The following is an 18,557-nucleotide window of genomic DNA, read 5'->3' as shown; positions in this document are numbered from 1 at the left end:
ACAAACAAAAAACATTCCACAAGGGTTTCTTCACAGGTTGGGATCCTGCATATAGATTTGTCTTCAGATTTGCATGCTGTACATCTGAACATCTCTGCTGGTTTTAGCAGTGGGCTCTACATTAATATTAATGATTTGGGAAAAATAAGTTCTGTTCCTCTGAGATCTCTTCAGTGAGAGCTGTGTGTAGTGCTTCATCTGTGATTGACAAGTGCCATGGTCATTAGGTGGAAGCTTAACTGAATACCTCTTCATAGACTGGAAAAAAATTGCATTCTCCAATATGCCTTGTCATTGCTACAAGTCCATCAGGGATTACATCTCATTGCAAAGACCATTCCTATTGCCAAAAAGTGTACTGCCTTTTTCTCTGAAGAACCACAGTTGTATTTGGTCTATCACAAGAATGTATGGCTTCCAAAATAGTTATTTTTGCAGGGATGTTGAGTAGCCTGTTAATGGTACATTGTGTTTTTCCAGAGCCAAGCAGGCGATTGCTGTGCAACAGTAAAGGCTGTTTCTTCCACAGAAAAGAGTTATCTTTTCTGTATATTACTCAACACTTTGTGCATCCTAGACATATGTCTTTGTGACAACACAATGTAGTACTCAAAATCAACTATTTCATTAGTTCATTTATTCACAGTTATTTTTTTAAAAAATCTTTTTGCTAGTGACTTATCAAAAATTCAGTGTATATATATTGTACAAAAAACAATTTGATGAAATATTCTACCACTGAAAAGCTTCCTTCAGTTCTCATGCGCTAAATGCTATTTTGAATTGATTTATTATTTCAAATGATAGTATCTGTTTAGAGGAATATAGACCCTTTCTTTTACCTGAAAAACTTAAACGTCTTTCAGCACTGCTAGAATATGCTACTTAATTTTGCTGTACTCGTATGCAACTTTCTTAGTGCTTTTCTATGAGCTTTGGTTATTCTTACTGAATTGTAGCTTTTTTTTTCTTTTTTTTTCTTAGGTTAATGTTCCAGATGACCATAATGCTACTTCAGGAAGAAGTGCAAATAAGCAGGTGTTCGAAGGTCTAACAACAGGACTTCTGAGGATAACTGCCATGATTTTCAGATGCCTAATCTCCAGCTTCCCAGATGGGAACAACTACTCTACAGCACTGAAGATAATACAGGAAGTGAAGAGCAAATCCTCACAAGCGGAAGCCTTCAACAGCAGAGTCCAAGACCTGATCAGGTTTAAAAAACATTTTGAAATGTCTTTAATCCTTCTTTATTACAGAGGATGAAAATTACATTGACTTAAGAAAGGAATAAACTTCTTTAATTCTTAAGTTAGTAAAAGTAGTGTGTGTGTGGTATAGTCAGAAGTCTACTGAAGTGCTAAGTTCTCAATCAAAAAAGTTCTTCAAAAATTAAGACAAATACAGAAAAACAGAAATCTTTTAATTTTGAAGTTTTATATTCATGCAGAAAAGGAAATATGTTTCTGTATTTCTCTATACCTGGATTACTGTATATCTGTGGAAGGTAAAAATGCATTGTTTTTTGAGTGACATTTTATAGATCAATCTATTTACACTGGCTTTCAGAAGTTCTTTGTGCATCCATATGCTGTTTGGAATTAGGCCTAGTAGCAAAAATCACTTTAGTTGTGTTCTTTTATCTAAACCATTAGACAGATAAAATGAGCCTCAGTGTTAATCTCTTCCATACTCTCTGCACTTTTTCTTGGTTTCCATAGACCTTTTTAATCCTAATACTTTTAGTTGCTGGATGGCTTATATAGCATCCTAATAATTTAGGCTTCTATACCTTTTCTCCTTTTTGTGTCCTTTCTGTAGGTTTCTTCCCCTGATTAGCATGGAGTCGGGGTCCTTTTTTCCATACCTTCTCTCAATTCTCTGTGCCTGACTGTATGCCCTTTCCCCTTGTGATTCTGGACAACATGCATGCCTTCACATCAGTTTGCCATACAATATGTACTTCCTGTTACAAAGATTACCCAATAATTTCTATGATTTGATTTCAGCTCTTAAAACATATCTATATTTTAATAGCAATTTTCCTTTCTAAGTATATGCCTTGAGTAAAATTTCAATCAAAATAACTCAGTGAATCTAGTAGTAGAGTAAAAGAAAATGCATTGTTTTGCTCATTTTTACTTGAAACATTCTAGTTCTTTGGTTAAAAAAAAAAAAGACTTGAACCTGGACAAAAAAAAAAGTTATTCTGACTTGTGGCTGTCCCCATGATAACTATTTAATTTGGTATGTTCAAGTTTGTAATTAAAGCCTTCGTGAGCTGCCTGCGTTGAAAAGGAATTTCCCCCAGGCTTTGAAGGTAGAGAGAATATCTTTTTATTAGATCAACAGTACGGCTGGGGTTAGATTTTGGATGCTACTTTTCAGGTAGTTCTCAGAGCACAGCTTTTCATACAATTTTCACATAACAGTTTTTCATACAGCTCCTGAGGAGGAGAGAGCTCATACATAATTAGGGAAACTGATTTTAAAACCACTGCATCTTGTATTGCTAAAGTGGGAGGGTACCTAGCAGACAGATCAGGTTGGTAGAAAGGAAGAACGTAGACTTTTGTTTGATAGTTGAATGCTGAGTTTGAGAACAGGATTGAATCCTTTGTGTGACGTAACATTCCTATGCAGTGCTACACAAAATCTCTTAAACTTTTTATGCATGCTCACTAATTTATGAGTCCTAACTTGAAAGCTGGATTTGATTTACAGCAGTGCTGAGCACGTTGAACAGCAAGTCAGTGGGAGCTATACTTCAGAATATATGATGTCCTATGTAATGCCAAATACTGTTAAAACAAGATCATAGGTCTCTCAAATACACAAAATAAGACATACATAGATTTAGTGTGTTTGTGCTTCTGTTTCTTACATGGAAAATGTGGGTAATTCCAGCTCCTCAGTATACAGGGATGTTATAAAAATAAAATACATCATGACTGTGAAGGTTACAGGTAAAGTATTCTTGAAGTACTGCAGAAAAGTGAGTGAGAAAATTATTTCTCTTGAAATCCCTTATTTCTGAAGTATAAATTTGACGATAAGAAATTGTAGCATTCCTTTCTGATACTTACACTTGATGATCTCACACCAGTGAATTAGATTGCATTCCTGAAATCTAATGTATTACCTCAAAATTTGGTAAGCATGACTGCAAACACCCTAAAGCTGTATGATTAGCTAGCCCATTTATTTTTGAACCCGGCTACAATATTTAACTGAATAACTTCTTCTGGCATCAAATTCTACAAATTAGATACTTTTATATAGATCTTTTTTTTAAAAAAAGGTACTTTGATCAAGTACTTTTTTTAATAGACTGACTTTTTTGTTGTGGCACTTAATGTATCCTAAATTCCTGCAATTTCTCATTGCTAGTAGTTATTCTGATAACTCTTAAAAAAAATCTGTTCTTGCTAGCAGATGCTCCGAATACATTTCTAAGGCTGTCTATACTCTCTGTCATGATAATAAATGTATCACGACTTTAAAGTCTTCTAATTATATACAGCCTCATGGCCCACAGCAACTTCAGATGAAATTGGAAAGCTCCTATTCACTGAATTTCCAGTGTATATGTGTCATGGTTAACCCAACTGATCCATTCTTTATCTGTTTCAATCAAGTTCGTGGTTGTGAGTGTGCTTTGGGGTTTGTTATTATTTTATTAAGTAGTGTAGGCATTATGAAGCTAAGGACAAATCCCTTTGCTTATCATTAATGCCTATTAAGTAAAGTAAGAAATGCATTATCCAACAATATACTGTTTGCTAAAAGTGTGTCATTTCAGTACTAAATAATATAAATAGTCATCAATGCATCTTCAGCCCTCTCAAGAAGTGAAATACTGATGGTATGCTACTGAAACTGTGGCGCAGTAAGAATTTTCAGGCTTTTCAAAGTCTGGTGTGATGCTGATGGATACAAGAAAGGACAGGTGGAGGAGGAAAGCAAAACAAACAGTTGCCATAGATACCAGTGACCTCTAAAACTTAATTGTTCTTATGTAGCCTGCTTTCTCCCCAAACAGGTTTTGAAAGAGTGTGAAATTTCAGGATGTTGTATTCTCCCCATTTAGGAATGGGAGGGTGGGAGGTCTGCTTATTGATATTGCTGCTGAACAGACATCTGACACTGGCTGGGCCAAGCACAGGTATACCCTTGAGCTAAGAAGACGTGTGAGAATCCAGTTGGGTGCCTCACCTGAGGCACTTTAAGGGATCTGTTTATAAATGGAGAAAGAAAGGCATGATGACAAGGTAATAGTGCAATTACGAAAAAAGAGCGTAGGCATTTCAAACTAGTCAAAAACAGACAGATTATATTATTAATGAGAATCTTTCACCTCCAGGTCATTGTATCATGTATCCTTATGGAATTGATTAAATGAGAGTTTCAGGAAAATTGGGGAAGAAAGAGGAAAGTCAATTTTTTTTTTCCTATATGGGAAAACTAGACCTGATGCATAAACAATTGTTTACATGCTGGGTGTCAAAAGAGTAGCCAAATTACTGGAACTATGCTACTGTGGGTGAAAATACTGAGATGGAGACGATAGATTAGAGAGCTTTGACATTCCACTCGTCTGTATGTTCAGCTTCAAGGAAGGGAGTGTTTCGTGTGTCTTATCATTGACTCCAGGTGCCCTTAAAGAATAGTCCTGATAGACTGAAAGCTCGCAGCTATTTCTTTTCTGCCAAAAGAGTAGCTGCTGACACCACTTGGTATCCAGGTGTGGGTGTAAAGTAAGGTGGACAATGAACACACTTTGTAGAAGTCAGACGTTTTTCCTAGGGAAAAAAGGAAAAGAGCATTGACCAGAGTACCTGTGCCTTTTTGTAAGTAATTGTCTATCAGTGATAGCTGCGTTTTATTTTCTCATTCTTCCTTTCCCCTCCTATGTCATGGAGACATTACCAGCACTCAGCATTTCTCTGTGACTGTGATGTATCTAACACCCAGCTCTATTCCTGGAATCACTGTGCTAATACTGGAGAGCGTGTTTATCACTTGTATGATCAGGTGGATTGCTTAGATCAAAACCTGCAAGAAATCTAATGCTGGTAGCATTTCATGTTGCTAAACAGAAAAATCAAACTTACCTGAGCTATTTTAACTGCTGTATTTCAGGAGCATTAATGATCTTCGTATTGCAGACTGACTTCTTGCTTTACACACAGTGTATTTTTTTATTCTTAATTACTTTCATTGCTTCTAAAAGCTTTGTGTCATCAGATTAAGTTTTGTCAGAAAGTGTAACTTCTAGCCCTGAAAAGAGGTTAGTCTTTGAGCAAGAAGGATACCTGGAAAGTGGAGAGACTTTCTTCCCTAATCTTAAAAGTCCACACTTTTTCAAAATCAGACTGTAAGATATGTGGGGGAATTTTTTTAATAAGTATTTGTATAGCCCCATGGGACATTCATTATCTAATCAATATGATTTATTTAGTAGAATCATTACTTTAATAATATTCCATACTTCAATCAAGTCAGGATGCACTTGATGTCATCGAAACATGCAGACAATGGTGTTTCCATCCCAGGGAATCTCACAGTTTCTAACAAGTGGAGTTGACAAGCAAGTAGGTAGAATAGCTGATAGGATGGAGTAATATCAATGATAGGAAGGTTTAGTACAGACTATCAGTGTAAAAACAGCAAGTCGGTTGGTGTCTGAAAGCAAGCTTAGTTCCTCGTGTCTATGAAGTCAGATTGAGTCACAGAATATAAGAGCAGTTCTTCAGATTTTGACAAGAGATTTCTCCCAGTTGCTAAAAGTGGAGTGGAGGAAAGTACAAGGAAAATCAAGGAAAGAGGAGAAAGAGATGATTGAAGCTGGAAATTTGTCTCCACAAAGGAAGTTGGTCTCACATAGTCAGCCGAATGAACAGTTGAGATGGAGTAAAGTCTGAGAAGCTGAATGTTTGTGGTAGAAAAAGGTGATATCAGCAAAGTGATGTGGAAAAAAAAAGACCTGTGTGCACAGTTTAAGTGGTATCAATAATGATCCAAGTGTGAGAGTAGCTGGTATAGACAGAACTTGGTGTCAATGTACAGGGACAAACAATTCTGGGCATGCGTTTCCAAGCTCTTAGAAATTCAAAGAATCTTCAGCAACAGAGGGGGTGGTGATGTGATCTACTCTGATAATATGAAAGAAAAAGGTAGCTTTTTGTTTTAAAAAAGAAATAAAGTCACTAATATGGTTTTCTCTGTGTTGAGTTTTGGTTCAGCTCCTGAGGAGGCTTTCTGATCCTTCCTGATAGTGGGAGGTTGTTACCTGTGTGTTCTTTTAGTCTGCACTAAAAGACTGTTAGACTGTTGCACATAGTCTAGAAAGAAAAATTAAAAAAAAAAAAAAAAAAAAAGCTGGGCAGTAGTTGTTATGATATACGTATTGCAATAAAACGTTATCTGTGTAACATCATTGTCTTCTTGAGTTAGTGTGTTCTACCAAGTTCAACTCTTCATGCTAAAAAGAAATTGTGCTGCTGCAGAGCTATCAAGACTATTATAAATCATTTAACTATGGCAAAATTCCATTGTCCTTCTAGGACTATGGTAAAATAAACACTTACATTCATCTTTCTTGTACAGTATAATATAAATTATCGTGCAACAGACAGTTCTCTTAACAAAAACTACTGCTAGCTACAGAATACCAGATTTGAAGTTATTGTAATTTGAATTGTTTTATTGAACCCTTTAAGAAATCATAACCTACATTTTGTATGATTTGATAGTAGAGGAGCAGAAATTACTTTGTAAAGTCATCAAAACTGTCACTGGACTGTTTTTTAATACAATTTCTCATCTGTTTCTAGTTACGTGGTGAACATAGGATTGATAGACAAGTTGTGTTGCTGTTTCCTCTCCGTTCAAGGCCCCATTGATGAGAATCCAAAAATAGCAACTTTTCTACAGAATGCCACAGCAGTGTTGCATGGAATATGTCAACTGTGTTTTGCTGTCAATGGAAGGTAGGTGCATTTGGTCTCTCATCTCTAATATGTTCATCAGGCAGCAGCCGGTGTAACTCCTTGACAACACAGTGTTCATGGAAGTGAGCACTCTGGTGAGATTATTAAAGAGAACCGGTCTTAGTCGCACAGCAATAACTGGTAGAGAAACAGTGCAAGAAATTTACTCTGCTCACCCTTTCACCACTGAATTATATTCAGTTACCTACACTGTGTCTTGATTCTTGTAAGTCATTTATGAGAATTGAAAACTTTATCTCCTTTACTCATCATTACAGAGAGGGTTTTATCACTACTAATTTTAAATGACCAGTCCTAAGGACTTCAAGAGATATTATCAACTAAAATCAAGTCTTAATTGATTTGTTTTTTGTGCAGCCAAATTCAGCTCTTGTTCCTTAAAATACCATTGTCAGTAAGGGAATGATATTTTATGAAAAGTATTACTAGATTTGTCAAGAAATTTTCTAATGCAAAATGCTCATTACTGGAACCTGACCGAGGCTGAGGAGTGTGTGCATGTGGTACGTTTCTGTCAGCAAATCTGGACTTCTGCAGACTTGGACAGCCTGGCTCTGTCAAAGTCTAAATTTCAGAGCTTCAAGGTCCATGTATTAGAACCTGCCACCATTAGACTGTTACATGTTTCAGGGAAAGACGATGCTGACAGAACTTGACAATGAATGTCTGAGGGGAGAACTGATGCTAGTGCTGAAGAACAAAAATTAATAACAAATAAATTAAGAAACAGAGCTGCAGGTAAGAGTGGTTGCTGGTAACTCAGGGACACAGGCACATGGAAAAAGAACTACAAGAAATATGAGCCCAAAGAGACCATCCCAACTTACTGAAATTTCCCTTTCTGAAAGCTGCCAACTTGGCATTTTACATTCCAGGACAGCACTGCCAAAAGTCAAATGCATACTAAAAAAATTCATCTTTCTCTTACAGGAATAATAATTCTAGCTACAAGAGTGAATAATACTATATTTGCAATTTCTGAAGCAGGCCTGTGCTTAACCCAAGATACTAGAGATCTTTGCACCCCAAAATAATACAGTACTGTGCAAGTACTTCTTTACAGAGCATCTGTACTTTGTAGCAAAATAATTTTCGAGGGTTGAGCATTTTTCTTCACAGTCACATCAAGATGTGTCTAATCGTGTAACAGCAACGCTTTTGATTTTATCCAAAGGTACTGGTGGTTCTGTTTCCAGGTTGGATTGTTCTTTTGAGCATGAAAAGAAATGAGAGGAATGAACTTGCAGATTTCAAAACTGTTGCCTTTCACTTTTAGATCAAAAGCTATAGTGTAACTGATTAGAAAGGCAGGTTAAATATTTTTAATCACCTGTGTGCACTCTCATTGAAGAAGTGAATGTGGAGTGTAATTCTGTCATGTTAGTAACTCCATAGTATTCAAGATGATTTAAATGGAAAAAAAATGGTTGCCAAATACAGATTGATGCATCAGAAACAGAGTTCAAATTTATTGAATTCTTAAATATGTCACAACAAAGTAGTACGTTTTGTGTGGTACATGATCTGTTGCACAAAAGACAGGCTCTCTGTCTGAGAAATAGCTGCCTCTTTCATTTGTGGCAAATGGCAGTAGGAAGCAGCGCAGCCTGTTCAGTCAGAATGCACTATTTCTGAATCTCCACTCAGTTGATAGATTCCTCAGCACCAAACCAGCATGCCATGTCATACCCCTCTGTATATCGGAGTAACTAACTAATCTGTTCATAATGCATTTGATATTGTTATCTAGAGGAAAAGTCTAGTCAGTAGTACCAGTTCTCTGACACTGTAGCACAAGAAGTTTTGCCAAAATAGATACCAGTGTACTAGGCTTTCCCCACTGTTGCAAGAGCAATTTTAAATTCATCTTTTGTTGTATCCCCTACAAATACTGTTTCCAGGTTGGGAACTTCTTCGTGCACAATTCGTTTGGTTTGTTTTTCTGATAGGACTACTTTAGGCTGTTATTTCTCACATAAAATATTGTCATTCCATACTAAATGCATTAGGGTATTTTTGTATGGCGCTCTTTGTACTGTGTGTGGATCTTAGCATTGTTGTGGCTCCGAGTGGTGTGGTGGGAAGTTGCTAGGATTTTCTCACAAGGGAGTTGCTCACACCTGGACCACCAAGCTCTCAAACCATCCACAGTGCCTGCACCAATGAAATCCTTTATGAGCTGGAAATGGCCAAATGCTGGGTGATCCTCCTCACTTGTTTTCAGACAGCACCAGGTGTTGTGATCTTTACTGCAGCTCTAATCTAGGCTATCCATAGAGGGACAGAAGTTAAATACTGTAACTCAGGTTTTAAACGATTAAGAGATCCTGCCCTGCGGGTGCAAAGTGTGTATTTCTAGAGCTCAGGTGTAGGAAGAGCTGCCAATCCAGACTTTCCTGTCTTCTCCACAACACTATTTCAAGAAACACCAAAATTTAGCAAAATGGTTCTTACTCAAGTTCTAAAACGATACCCAGTGTTTGCTTGGACACTTACTTCATGGAAAACTATTTTATAGCCTGGAAAGAGTTCTCAGCCAAGTCCCTACCTGCAGGTCTGTATCAGCAACTTCATGCCAGACAGTCCCCCTTCTTGTTTTAAAAGAATGATGACCTTGACTGTTCTGATTCTGTTTCCATTAATTGATGAAGATCTACTGGTTGGACTGGTTGCAGGCAACATGTCACAACAATAGTGATTAACAGAGAATATCCTCAAGTTTTATCATATATGTATGTCAGCGTGAAATGTTAAATGAGGTGTATGATTGATATAAAGTAGAAGATAAAATTTTGAGACATAAACTAAGATACATTTTTTATTACCATGGTGGACTTGGGAAAAAAGTCCAAAATCATGGAGTAAGATACAATAAAGGAAAGTCTTGCTAATGTAGGAGCATAAATTGGAGGATTCTCAATTTCAACATCATAAAAAGTTATTGAAATGAGGGAATCCATTCTGAATATATGTTATAACTTATTGTAGGAGAAGAATTTTCTTTTCATTTGTGGTCAAGGTCTTTAAAAAGATTTAACTGATATTGATCTTCTCAAATGCTCATTTTTGGTACTGGCTAATAAATGCTAAATTGATTATTTTAATTGAAGCTTTGCAGTGGATGTGATAGCACATTTTCTAAACACTTTATAATATGTATAAAAGATCATTTGTTGAAAACCTTAGTAACTTGTAACCCCACATGGACCTTGTTTTGATAACTTTCATGCACTCATCAGTTATGCAGTGAGAATCATTACGGGCTGCTTCAGACCTCCAATTGGAAGTCCCATTTTTCTTAAGCTGTGTTTCATCCATTACTAGCAACGGAGGTGAGAGCTCTTTTCTCCCTAAAGAGTTGAAAGAAAAAAGAAAAAAAGTGTACGGGAGCTGAAAATAGGGCATTGTCTCTTATTCTGTGTAGTGAGATTTCATAAAGTGCAGCACGTCTGATTACCAGTATCTCTGTTTGCTGAGCAAAAGATGAACCTGACATTTGATACTAAGATTTAAAAATCTCAGCCATAACGCTTAACTATTTCTTGCTTGCTGTTAAGAGTAGAGAAAGCAGAGAGCTGTTTATTACATGAGAGAAAGCAAAGCATTAGGTAGACTTTACACAGAATAACAGTGGCTGCATCTTGCAAGTAATAGGCCCTCAAATCATGAAGCTTCTTGGGGCATCAACTTAAACAAAATTTTGCTATTGTCTTGATGCAAGCAACATCTGCAAGCTCCCTTAATAATCTGGGGGAATAGTATTTCATAGCAGAACAGTAGCTAAGTTGTTACTGTTGTATGGTATCTCAACACAGTGCTGGGATACATATAAGTCTGTGTCAACAGCTAACGAAGTTGTGGATTACAAGCTGCAGTAGCAGAAGGCTGTAGATGTACAGGGTTTTATCCTGGAAAATAGCGACTGTCATGTCACAGATATGCAAGGAAGTAGGCCAGTCTGTTTTCAGTTTTATTACAGTGATTCAGATAACGCCTGTTTTGGCTGCTGAATGGCGAATCACGTGCAAGCCCACTTGAATGTGGCGTGTTCTCACTGCTTCCAACAGGCAGCAGATCCAGCAATTACTGTAAACGGACTAAAACTTGTTCCTGAAATTACTGAAGGCTTTCAAATCATCCATTTCACACAGTAATGTGATTCCTAGCTTAATAATGGGATTTATAACAGTCTGACAGGTGCTAAATACTTCTTTATACTTCTTTTATTATTTTTTCCTCTTTTTCAACATCTCTCGATGAACGAATGTAGAAATAAAAAGTACAGATGATAGGTTTTAAATTCTAATATTACAGAAAAAAAAAGATTATATTCTAAGCCTTTTGAAAACGCATGTTTCCATTTGGCTCCCTGTATTTAATCAGGAGTATATATTTCAAACGTACAAACAATATAATGTATACCCTAAGAGAGGCTTGTCTGTTTGTTAGCTCAGTCAGTTTTTAAAACAATATGTTTTCAGATATAAACAGTTTGCTTACATTGAAGCTTGGAGAAATTGTAGTTTTATGCTTGTTCTACAGAGTATGCTGTTTCTCATCAAGCTGTATTAAATTCCTGTTCTAATAAATAGTGGTGTATTTTAAGCAATGAGGTACCACTGTTTAGTATCTTTCTTTCCTGGGGTGAATATATCCATGTTTTTTAATTCTTAAACCTTTTTTGCCAGTCATAAAAACTCCTGCCAATTCCTGAGACTCCTTTATGGTAGAATCTGACGATCATAATGGCAGCCCATAATGAAGATGCCTTGCATTTCACTAAATGTTTTTTTTTATTTTTATTTTATTTTATTTAGATCCTGCAGGTTGTTTGACCATAATATAACTATTTGCCTGTTTTCCTGTGCTAACTGTAGCAATTTGGTAAAGTTTGAAAGCCTTTCCTTCTACCCAGCTATGTTAGTCCATGTAAAAATTGCTGTAAGTCTTGCTTCACTTCAGAGAGTAATTGGAGGGGTTTTGTCCATTTGGACTATTCTACTTGGCAGCTATTACAAACACAGTTAAAGAGTACGTTCCTTTAAATAGGACCTCCTTTAAAAAGGAGGTACATCCATAGGAATCTTCTCTTAGCCTTAGTTAAGTAAAAACTAGGTTTCTTGTGTGACATCTTTTATGATATGGGTTTTGTTTGTTTCTTTTTGCTTCAGTCTGTGTCCTGCCAGTTATCAGAGTTTTCATTGGGCTTACATTTGAGGTAGACCAAAAAGGTTTTTAAAGTCCGCTAAACGTATGAAATCCGCTGTTTTATGGACTTGACCAAAATCGCTCAAAGAAGCATACACAAAGGTTCACATTTTATTTTCCCACATCTTATGTGTTTTTTCTACTTTAAAGCCCACAACCGGTATGAATAACGTCTTTTACCTTTTTATTGTAAACATTTAGGCTTAAAGTGATTATAACTGACATTTAAAACCAACGGGAGCCAGTAGCCTGTTCATATACAAATTAACTGTAATACAGGCAAAATCAAAAATAAACATTTCTAACAGTTCTTTCAGCCCACCAAACCTAGCAGACAGGATGACTTTTTTCAACAGCTTTGTCCTGTGGTGTAACTTTAAAATTCCTGGTCTCTTCCGAGGGGGAGGAAAAAAAATAGCTTGCATTTTGAGTTATTTTTACAATTGACTTTTTTATGTATATTTTGATTCATTCACTGCTCCAGAGCAGAACAAAATGGCAAAAGGATTTTGTCCAGCTCTATAAGCTGTTTCATATGGAGTTGTTTAAAAATAATGATGGAGTGAGAGTTGAAAGCAAGCTAACTTTAACCTTTGGTAAAATTGGTCAATCTTCTCATCGCATGTAGTTGCAAAATATTTTGTGAGGAATCATGTACAGTAAATAATTTGGGGTCTTTATTTGAATGCGACTATTTTTCAACTGATAGTTTTTCTGTTTCATACTGTTGTTAAAGCTGAGATAGAAATACAGAAAATACTGCTTGTAAAAGGAGACATGCTCTCCTGCGGTACTGTGGAAATAAACATGCTGCTTGTCTGGGTGTAGTTCAGGGGTGGTTAGCACACACTAGCTACTGCATGCTGCAGAGTGAAGAACTGGGCATCAGAAACAATTTTTCAGTGAGCAATCCTGAGGAGTCCGCAGGCACACAACACAAAGTTGGGTGAGTGAGTGCACAGAGGTGGTCCCAGAGCTGTTGGCTCGCCCTCCCTTCGCAGCCGTCCCCAGTAGCTCCTTGCCTGCAGCCAGGTTCCCATGCCAATGGGAATCAAAACTATGCAGCAGGAATCTTCAGAAAGACACAGCTGGCAGGTTTAGGTGATTTTTCAGGAAGCGTCTCTGCTGACTTCATGCAGACACACTCACTTAAAGACCACAGGGCTTCCAATCAAAGCTTTTCCAGGCATGGGAACCTTTCTCACAGGTTCCAGGCAGAGGAAAAGAAAATTAATGTCATAAATTGTTGTGCAGTGCAGCCCCACCCAAAACAAAGCTCTAGGACTTTTTCCACTTCTTTTATTCTGTACAGCGTAGATGCTGGGATTGTTAGGACTGTTAGAAGCCACAAGCTGACTGTGTTTCTTCTCTTGCAGGAGGTAAGGGGCATCAAATCATAATTTTAAGTATAATTTCATTGTACTTCAGCTTGTCTTTTGAATGTTACTACACATATTTTGAGAGAATCCTGCACTGGGTGCCTTCTGAAGCGCTGTCATGGCTGGTTTGGGGGCTGAGCTTCTTTAAGGATTCTTGGGAGTTCCAGTTGGTTGTTAAAGGCCGCCAGCACTAAACAAACACCCCGTTTTTGGAACCTGTACAATAAACTCAGTTGCATGAAGCTCCAGCTGAGCCTCTACAAACGGCTGGCCTCTAACGTGGGGCTGGGCGGGACGCCTGGTGCTGACTGACACTAGTGGGGTATTTGTGTAACAGCCCAGGTGCTGGCTGGAAAACAGACGTGCTTACCTTGCTTTTTTTCTCACTGGATCTTATCTGAGATCTGATTGCTTCTTTCAAAGATTTTTGAAGTAATTGGGTGGTCTCCTGGGCTTTTTGGACAGCACAAGTGTCACTGAAATAGGACTGGAACATGAGGTAATTCTTGATGTGTCACCAGAGAATGCTGTACTTGGAGCTTCTCTGTAATATCAGCCACTCACAGACTGTAAATAGAAAGTTCTTTAAAAGAAATGGTACCCGTAAATGCTAATTCCAGATAAAATCATTCCTTATGTGTATGACCTAACTAATCAAAATCAGAAGCGATTCATTTGAGCAGCTGTTTTCTAAATGTAAAGACGTGAGAGAACAGTGATGGAAGCAGAGGCATGCCAATAGAGTAAACCAAGTACAACAGCATTTACTCTGTTTTACTGTACAGTGTTCACCTGGGCTCAGGGCAGGTGCGGCTGAGAAGGCCCCTCAAAGGCTGTGAAGGAGGTGCCGAGAGATTTCAGAGCCTGAATGCTCTGAATAACCTTCCTGAGCCTCCTAAATCTCACCACCGTCCCCTGCAGCAGGTCAGCCTCCTCACCGCCCCCCCAGCTGCCAAGTGACCACTGCTCGGGGGCACAGCTGGAGTTTGGGGTACCAAAAAGACTTGCCCATCAACCTTATAGTATGCAGCTCTTGGTCATGGTTTTAGTGCCTTCTCCTGCGACCTTATAGATTTGTGCCCCCAAGAACGTGCATGGATGCTAGCTTTGAAGTTTACTGTGCTAAGTGTGAAGATGGTGTGCTTCCTGCATCTGTTTTCTTCTCCTCTTGAATATTTAAGCTGTACTTGAAATGAGTCAGTATCAGGCCATTCTTGGTGAAGTGCCGAATGCAGGATGATTGTCCTGCTCTGCCAGTTTTGCTTTCTCTTTCATCCAAGGAAGCTATTACAAACAGAAATCAATAGCCACTGTTGGGGAGCTGGTGCTTTCCTGCCTCCTTTTTTGCTTCACCAGAAGATGGGAAAATGACAGCAAGGTGATGATCACCAAAACCTGTCACTTGTGGAGGTTTGGTGCTCTGTTGAAGACAGGCGTTTGTATCGTAAAAAGCTGGGTTGGTCCACCTAGCTAGGGTTTGAGTTGGAATCTTGACTAGATCAGAGCAGTGACATGAGGATGAGGAGACCAGTGCCTTGCCTGTTAACAGGATGTGGTACAGGTGCTTCGGAGGCGAATACTGAGATCATATGGAGCTGTTCTGGTTGAGGAAAAGCTCCTAGCTGATTCTGGTCAACAGGAGTATTCTCAGTCTTCTAAGAGTCCAGTCTTTTCTGTAATAAGCTGAGGTCTTCGAAGTTACAGATTATTTTAGAAAGTGGGTATTGTTCCCAGTTCTTATATTCACTGTTTTCCCATTCCTTCTCCTTTTGGTTCTTATAAAAGGGAAAGATACCCTCACCTGGTTTGTCCTTTTAAAATATCTACTCTCTCATATCACCTGTTATATTTTCTCTTAATACTAATGGAAAAAATGAATCAATCTTTGTAGTCTCTTTTGATAATGACATTTCTTTTTTTTTTTTTACCTCATATGCTATGTTTGCATCTTAAAAACAATATTTTGATGTACTATATATTCAGTGTTACTGCTCTTTATATCTCAATGTTTTAGTTTTTCCTTTGATTGCTAATACAGACTAACTATATTTTCATAATGAAGTTCACATGGGTTTTGTGGTGGGTTCGGATTAGGACTTAAAACGTATGAAACTTGTTGGATGATTTCGTGCACTTTATTTTGTGTTTGCCTGCCTTCTACAGATTGTTTAACCTCCAGAGTGGTGATGGTCTTAGTCTTCACTACTAGTGACTATCTTACATCATTTTGTAGATTATTAGTAATGCAGAAAAAAACAAAAAGAAAACAGAAACAGTACAAATCCTTGAGGGATTACATTAAGTGCACTTGGAAGTTTGGATGTGAGGATGTGAAGGGCATCTGGAGTAGTTTGTCTGTCCTGATATCCCAGGAAGGCAAAAATTTTCTTCTCTATTTTACTTGCATGCCCAAAAGATACCAAAGAAGCCTAGTTTTGGTTTGCATAAGCTGTGCCGGTTTGTCTTGAGCATTTCATACTTACTTTTGCTTTGCTACTATACAGTCTTCCATAATAGCATCTGACTGAAATAAGTAGTAGTGTGTTTTCCTCACTGCTTAACCACTTCATTCTTCAATTCCTGCAGAACGATTTAATTACGATCATCTGGTCCGAGTAGCTTCTTTTACTCCATAGGTAGTCAGGCTGCTGCAGTGCCTGCTGCCCGTCCCTGAGGCAGGGAGAGTGTCAGGGTGCTCCAACCTCTGCTTACTGCTGCTGGGAGAGGGAATGCTGGCTGCAGAGAGAGGCTTGCACGGAGCCCCTGGAAGTGCCCCCAGGCTTCGGACTTGAAAGCTGTCGAGTTTCTGCATGGCCTTGCATTGGTATCATGAACCCAGTTGGGAAGCAAAGAAACCAGTATGTGGAGAAAGATATTTAAGGAATACAGCTGCACTGTAATTAAAGAGAGCATGAGACAGTGCCCAGATCATTGAAAGTATTTTGCGGAAATGTTGTGGTTTCTCGACACATTAGACATCAGTTTTTTCCTTTTTAACAGTTTACTTGTTCTCTAACATTTGGCTTATAACTCCCTCATCCTGGGCAAGTGTGTGCTGGTATCCTTTTCAGACAGTTTAATGTTTCTTTGACAGATCTTGGAACATATTTGACAATACACGTCAGGATCCCACAGGACTAACAGCGGTTCTTCAGTCTACAGATCTGGTTGGAGTCTTGCATATGCTGTACTGTGTTCTTTTCCATGGGACCATTTCAGATCCAAACACAGCAAGTCCTAAAGACAGCTATGCAGAGAACACAATCCAGGTTGCCATTCAGAGTTTACGTTTCTTCAATAGTTTTGCTGTTCTTGATCTGCCTGCTTTTCAGGTAACAGATGTTTTACAACTTTTGCTTAGTGTGAAAATGTTAATTACTGCATATATTTTGACTTAGTTTGGTCTTCTGGGTCTTAGTTACATAAGGAATGTTTATGAATTAGTTGTTTATGTTTCTCCTGCGCAAAGTTGTTAATTGTTATTTCTACCTTTTGACTGTGGCTAATGAATTCAACCAAAAAGTGAAAACTCAAATACATGAAATGCTGAATCTTCTTGTGTCCAAAAATCCTTACTTTCAGCACAGTACTTTTTTATATTTCATAAGATCCAAAAAGTAAAAACAACAACAAATATTTCTCAAAAGCAAAAATTTTTCTGATGAGAAAGGACTTGCTTATATTATAACCATAATTCACATTTTTCTGTACTGAGTGGCTGCTTGCATTGAGATTATTAAGATTGTACTTCTGAAGCTGAAAATCTCTTGATATCTAAACTTTTCATCAAAGTAAAACTTTGATAAAAAGGATATGTATCTTTTCAATTTTTTTATTCATAAAAATCAAAAAGATCACATTTTAGTAAGTCTTTTCTTATCTGTTAGATGTTACTATGGTAAATGAATCATTTTGCCATACTGATAATTTGTCAATACTGTATTTGATGAATTGGCAAAGCTTTTGTTTTGTTAATATAAAACACCTGACAGAAAGCGTTGCTTTGCAGAACACATTTAGCAACATCAATCTCGTACTATTCATCAGACCAGATTTCTGTTCCATTTTTAATGTGTTGTTAGTGTATAAATTGCACCACAGACTCCATCTGAAATGTGTTAAAATCAGTGAGAGCTTTGCATGAGTGAAGAATTTCATATAAAGTATATGTTTCTTTCAGTTTGTGTTTCTCCACTTTGATTTTTAGTACGTCTAGCATCTCTCATTACAGCAACAAGCAGTTTACATGTACCAATACGCATCTGTGTAGATGCAGTTGTGGCGTCGGGTCTAGTCAGGATGTTGGTTTTTTGTTGTTTTTTTTTTTTTGAGCACAGAGACTGTCTATTTTTTTGGAGTTTCATGTAAAACAACTCTTACACACACCATTAACTCCTATTTCTTTCTGTAAATCAGAGTAGTTCTCTTTTACAGCACGCCCAGGAGCTCTTGGTTTTGGACTGAAGTTTGTTTGCTGCTGTAGGTGTTCCAGATGTGCACCAGAGAGTGCAGGTCAAATCAGGGCAGTTACAGTGCATAGGCTGGTAGTGGGGCTGTACAGAATCACACCACAACCTACTGCTGTTTCCAGAAACCACGACTAATTTTTAAACATCAGCTTCCACTGATGCTGCCTGTATTTATTCCTCTGTCACTATAGCTGAGCATGTGTAACAACCCAACAGCATTAAATCCCGCATCCTCTAGTCGGCATTAGTTCTATGTAGAAACTGGTAAGGTAGTAGTTATTGTGTAAAGTGTGACACAGCTAACTGGTGTGAGTGGATTTCATTCAGTGCATTGATACAGATCTCCACCCAGGGAAGTGTCTATCTGCCAAGCTGTCTTAAGGAAGGGTGGGCATAATCCTGTTTGTGAGGGACGGATGCGCTCATGTAGTCTCAGCAGCCATCCATTTCCCTGCAGTAACAGAGTTTTGTTTCTGTAGTGCTAAAAG

The 18,557-nt window shown here is 37.9% G+C and overlaps 1 protein-coding gene across 8 annotated transcripts in view; it reads left to right on the top strand.

Moving 5' to 3' along the window:
• Positions 1 to 18,557, top strand: part of SCAPER (S-phase cyclin A associated protein in the ER) — a 157,254-nt gene that overhangs the window by 116,496 nt on the left and 22,201 nt on the right. For all 8 annotated transcript variants that reach the window (XM_040570633.1, XM_040570632.1, XM_040570635.1 and 5 more), the window contains 3 exons: positions 985 to 1,214; positions 6,837 to 6,992; positions 16,695 to 16,932. In XM_040570633.1, coding sequence (XP_040426567.1) covers positions 985 to 1,214; positions 6,837 to 6,992; positions 16,695 to 16,932 — 624 coding nt within the window. The remainder of the gene's footprint in view (positions 1 to 984; positions 1,215 to 6,836; positions 6,993 to 16,694; positions 16,933 to 18,557) is intronic.

Source organism: Cygnus olor, chromosome 11, assembly GCF_009769625.2.
Source record: "Cygnus olor isolate bCygOlo1 chromosome 11, bCygOlo1.pri.v2, whole genome shotgun sequence".
Taxonomy (NCBI): Eukaryota; Metazoa; Chordata; class Aves; order Anseriformes; family Anatidae; genus Cygnus; species Cygnus olor.
Note: the sequence above shows the minus strand (reverse complement) of the source record. Positions and strands in the feature narration are given on the sequence as shown.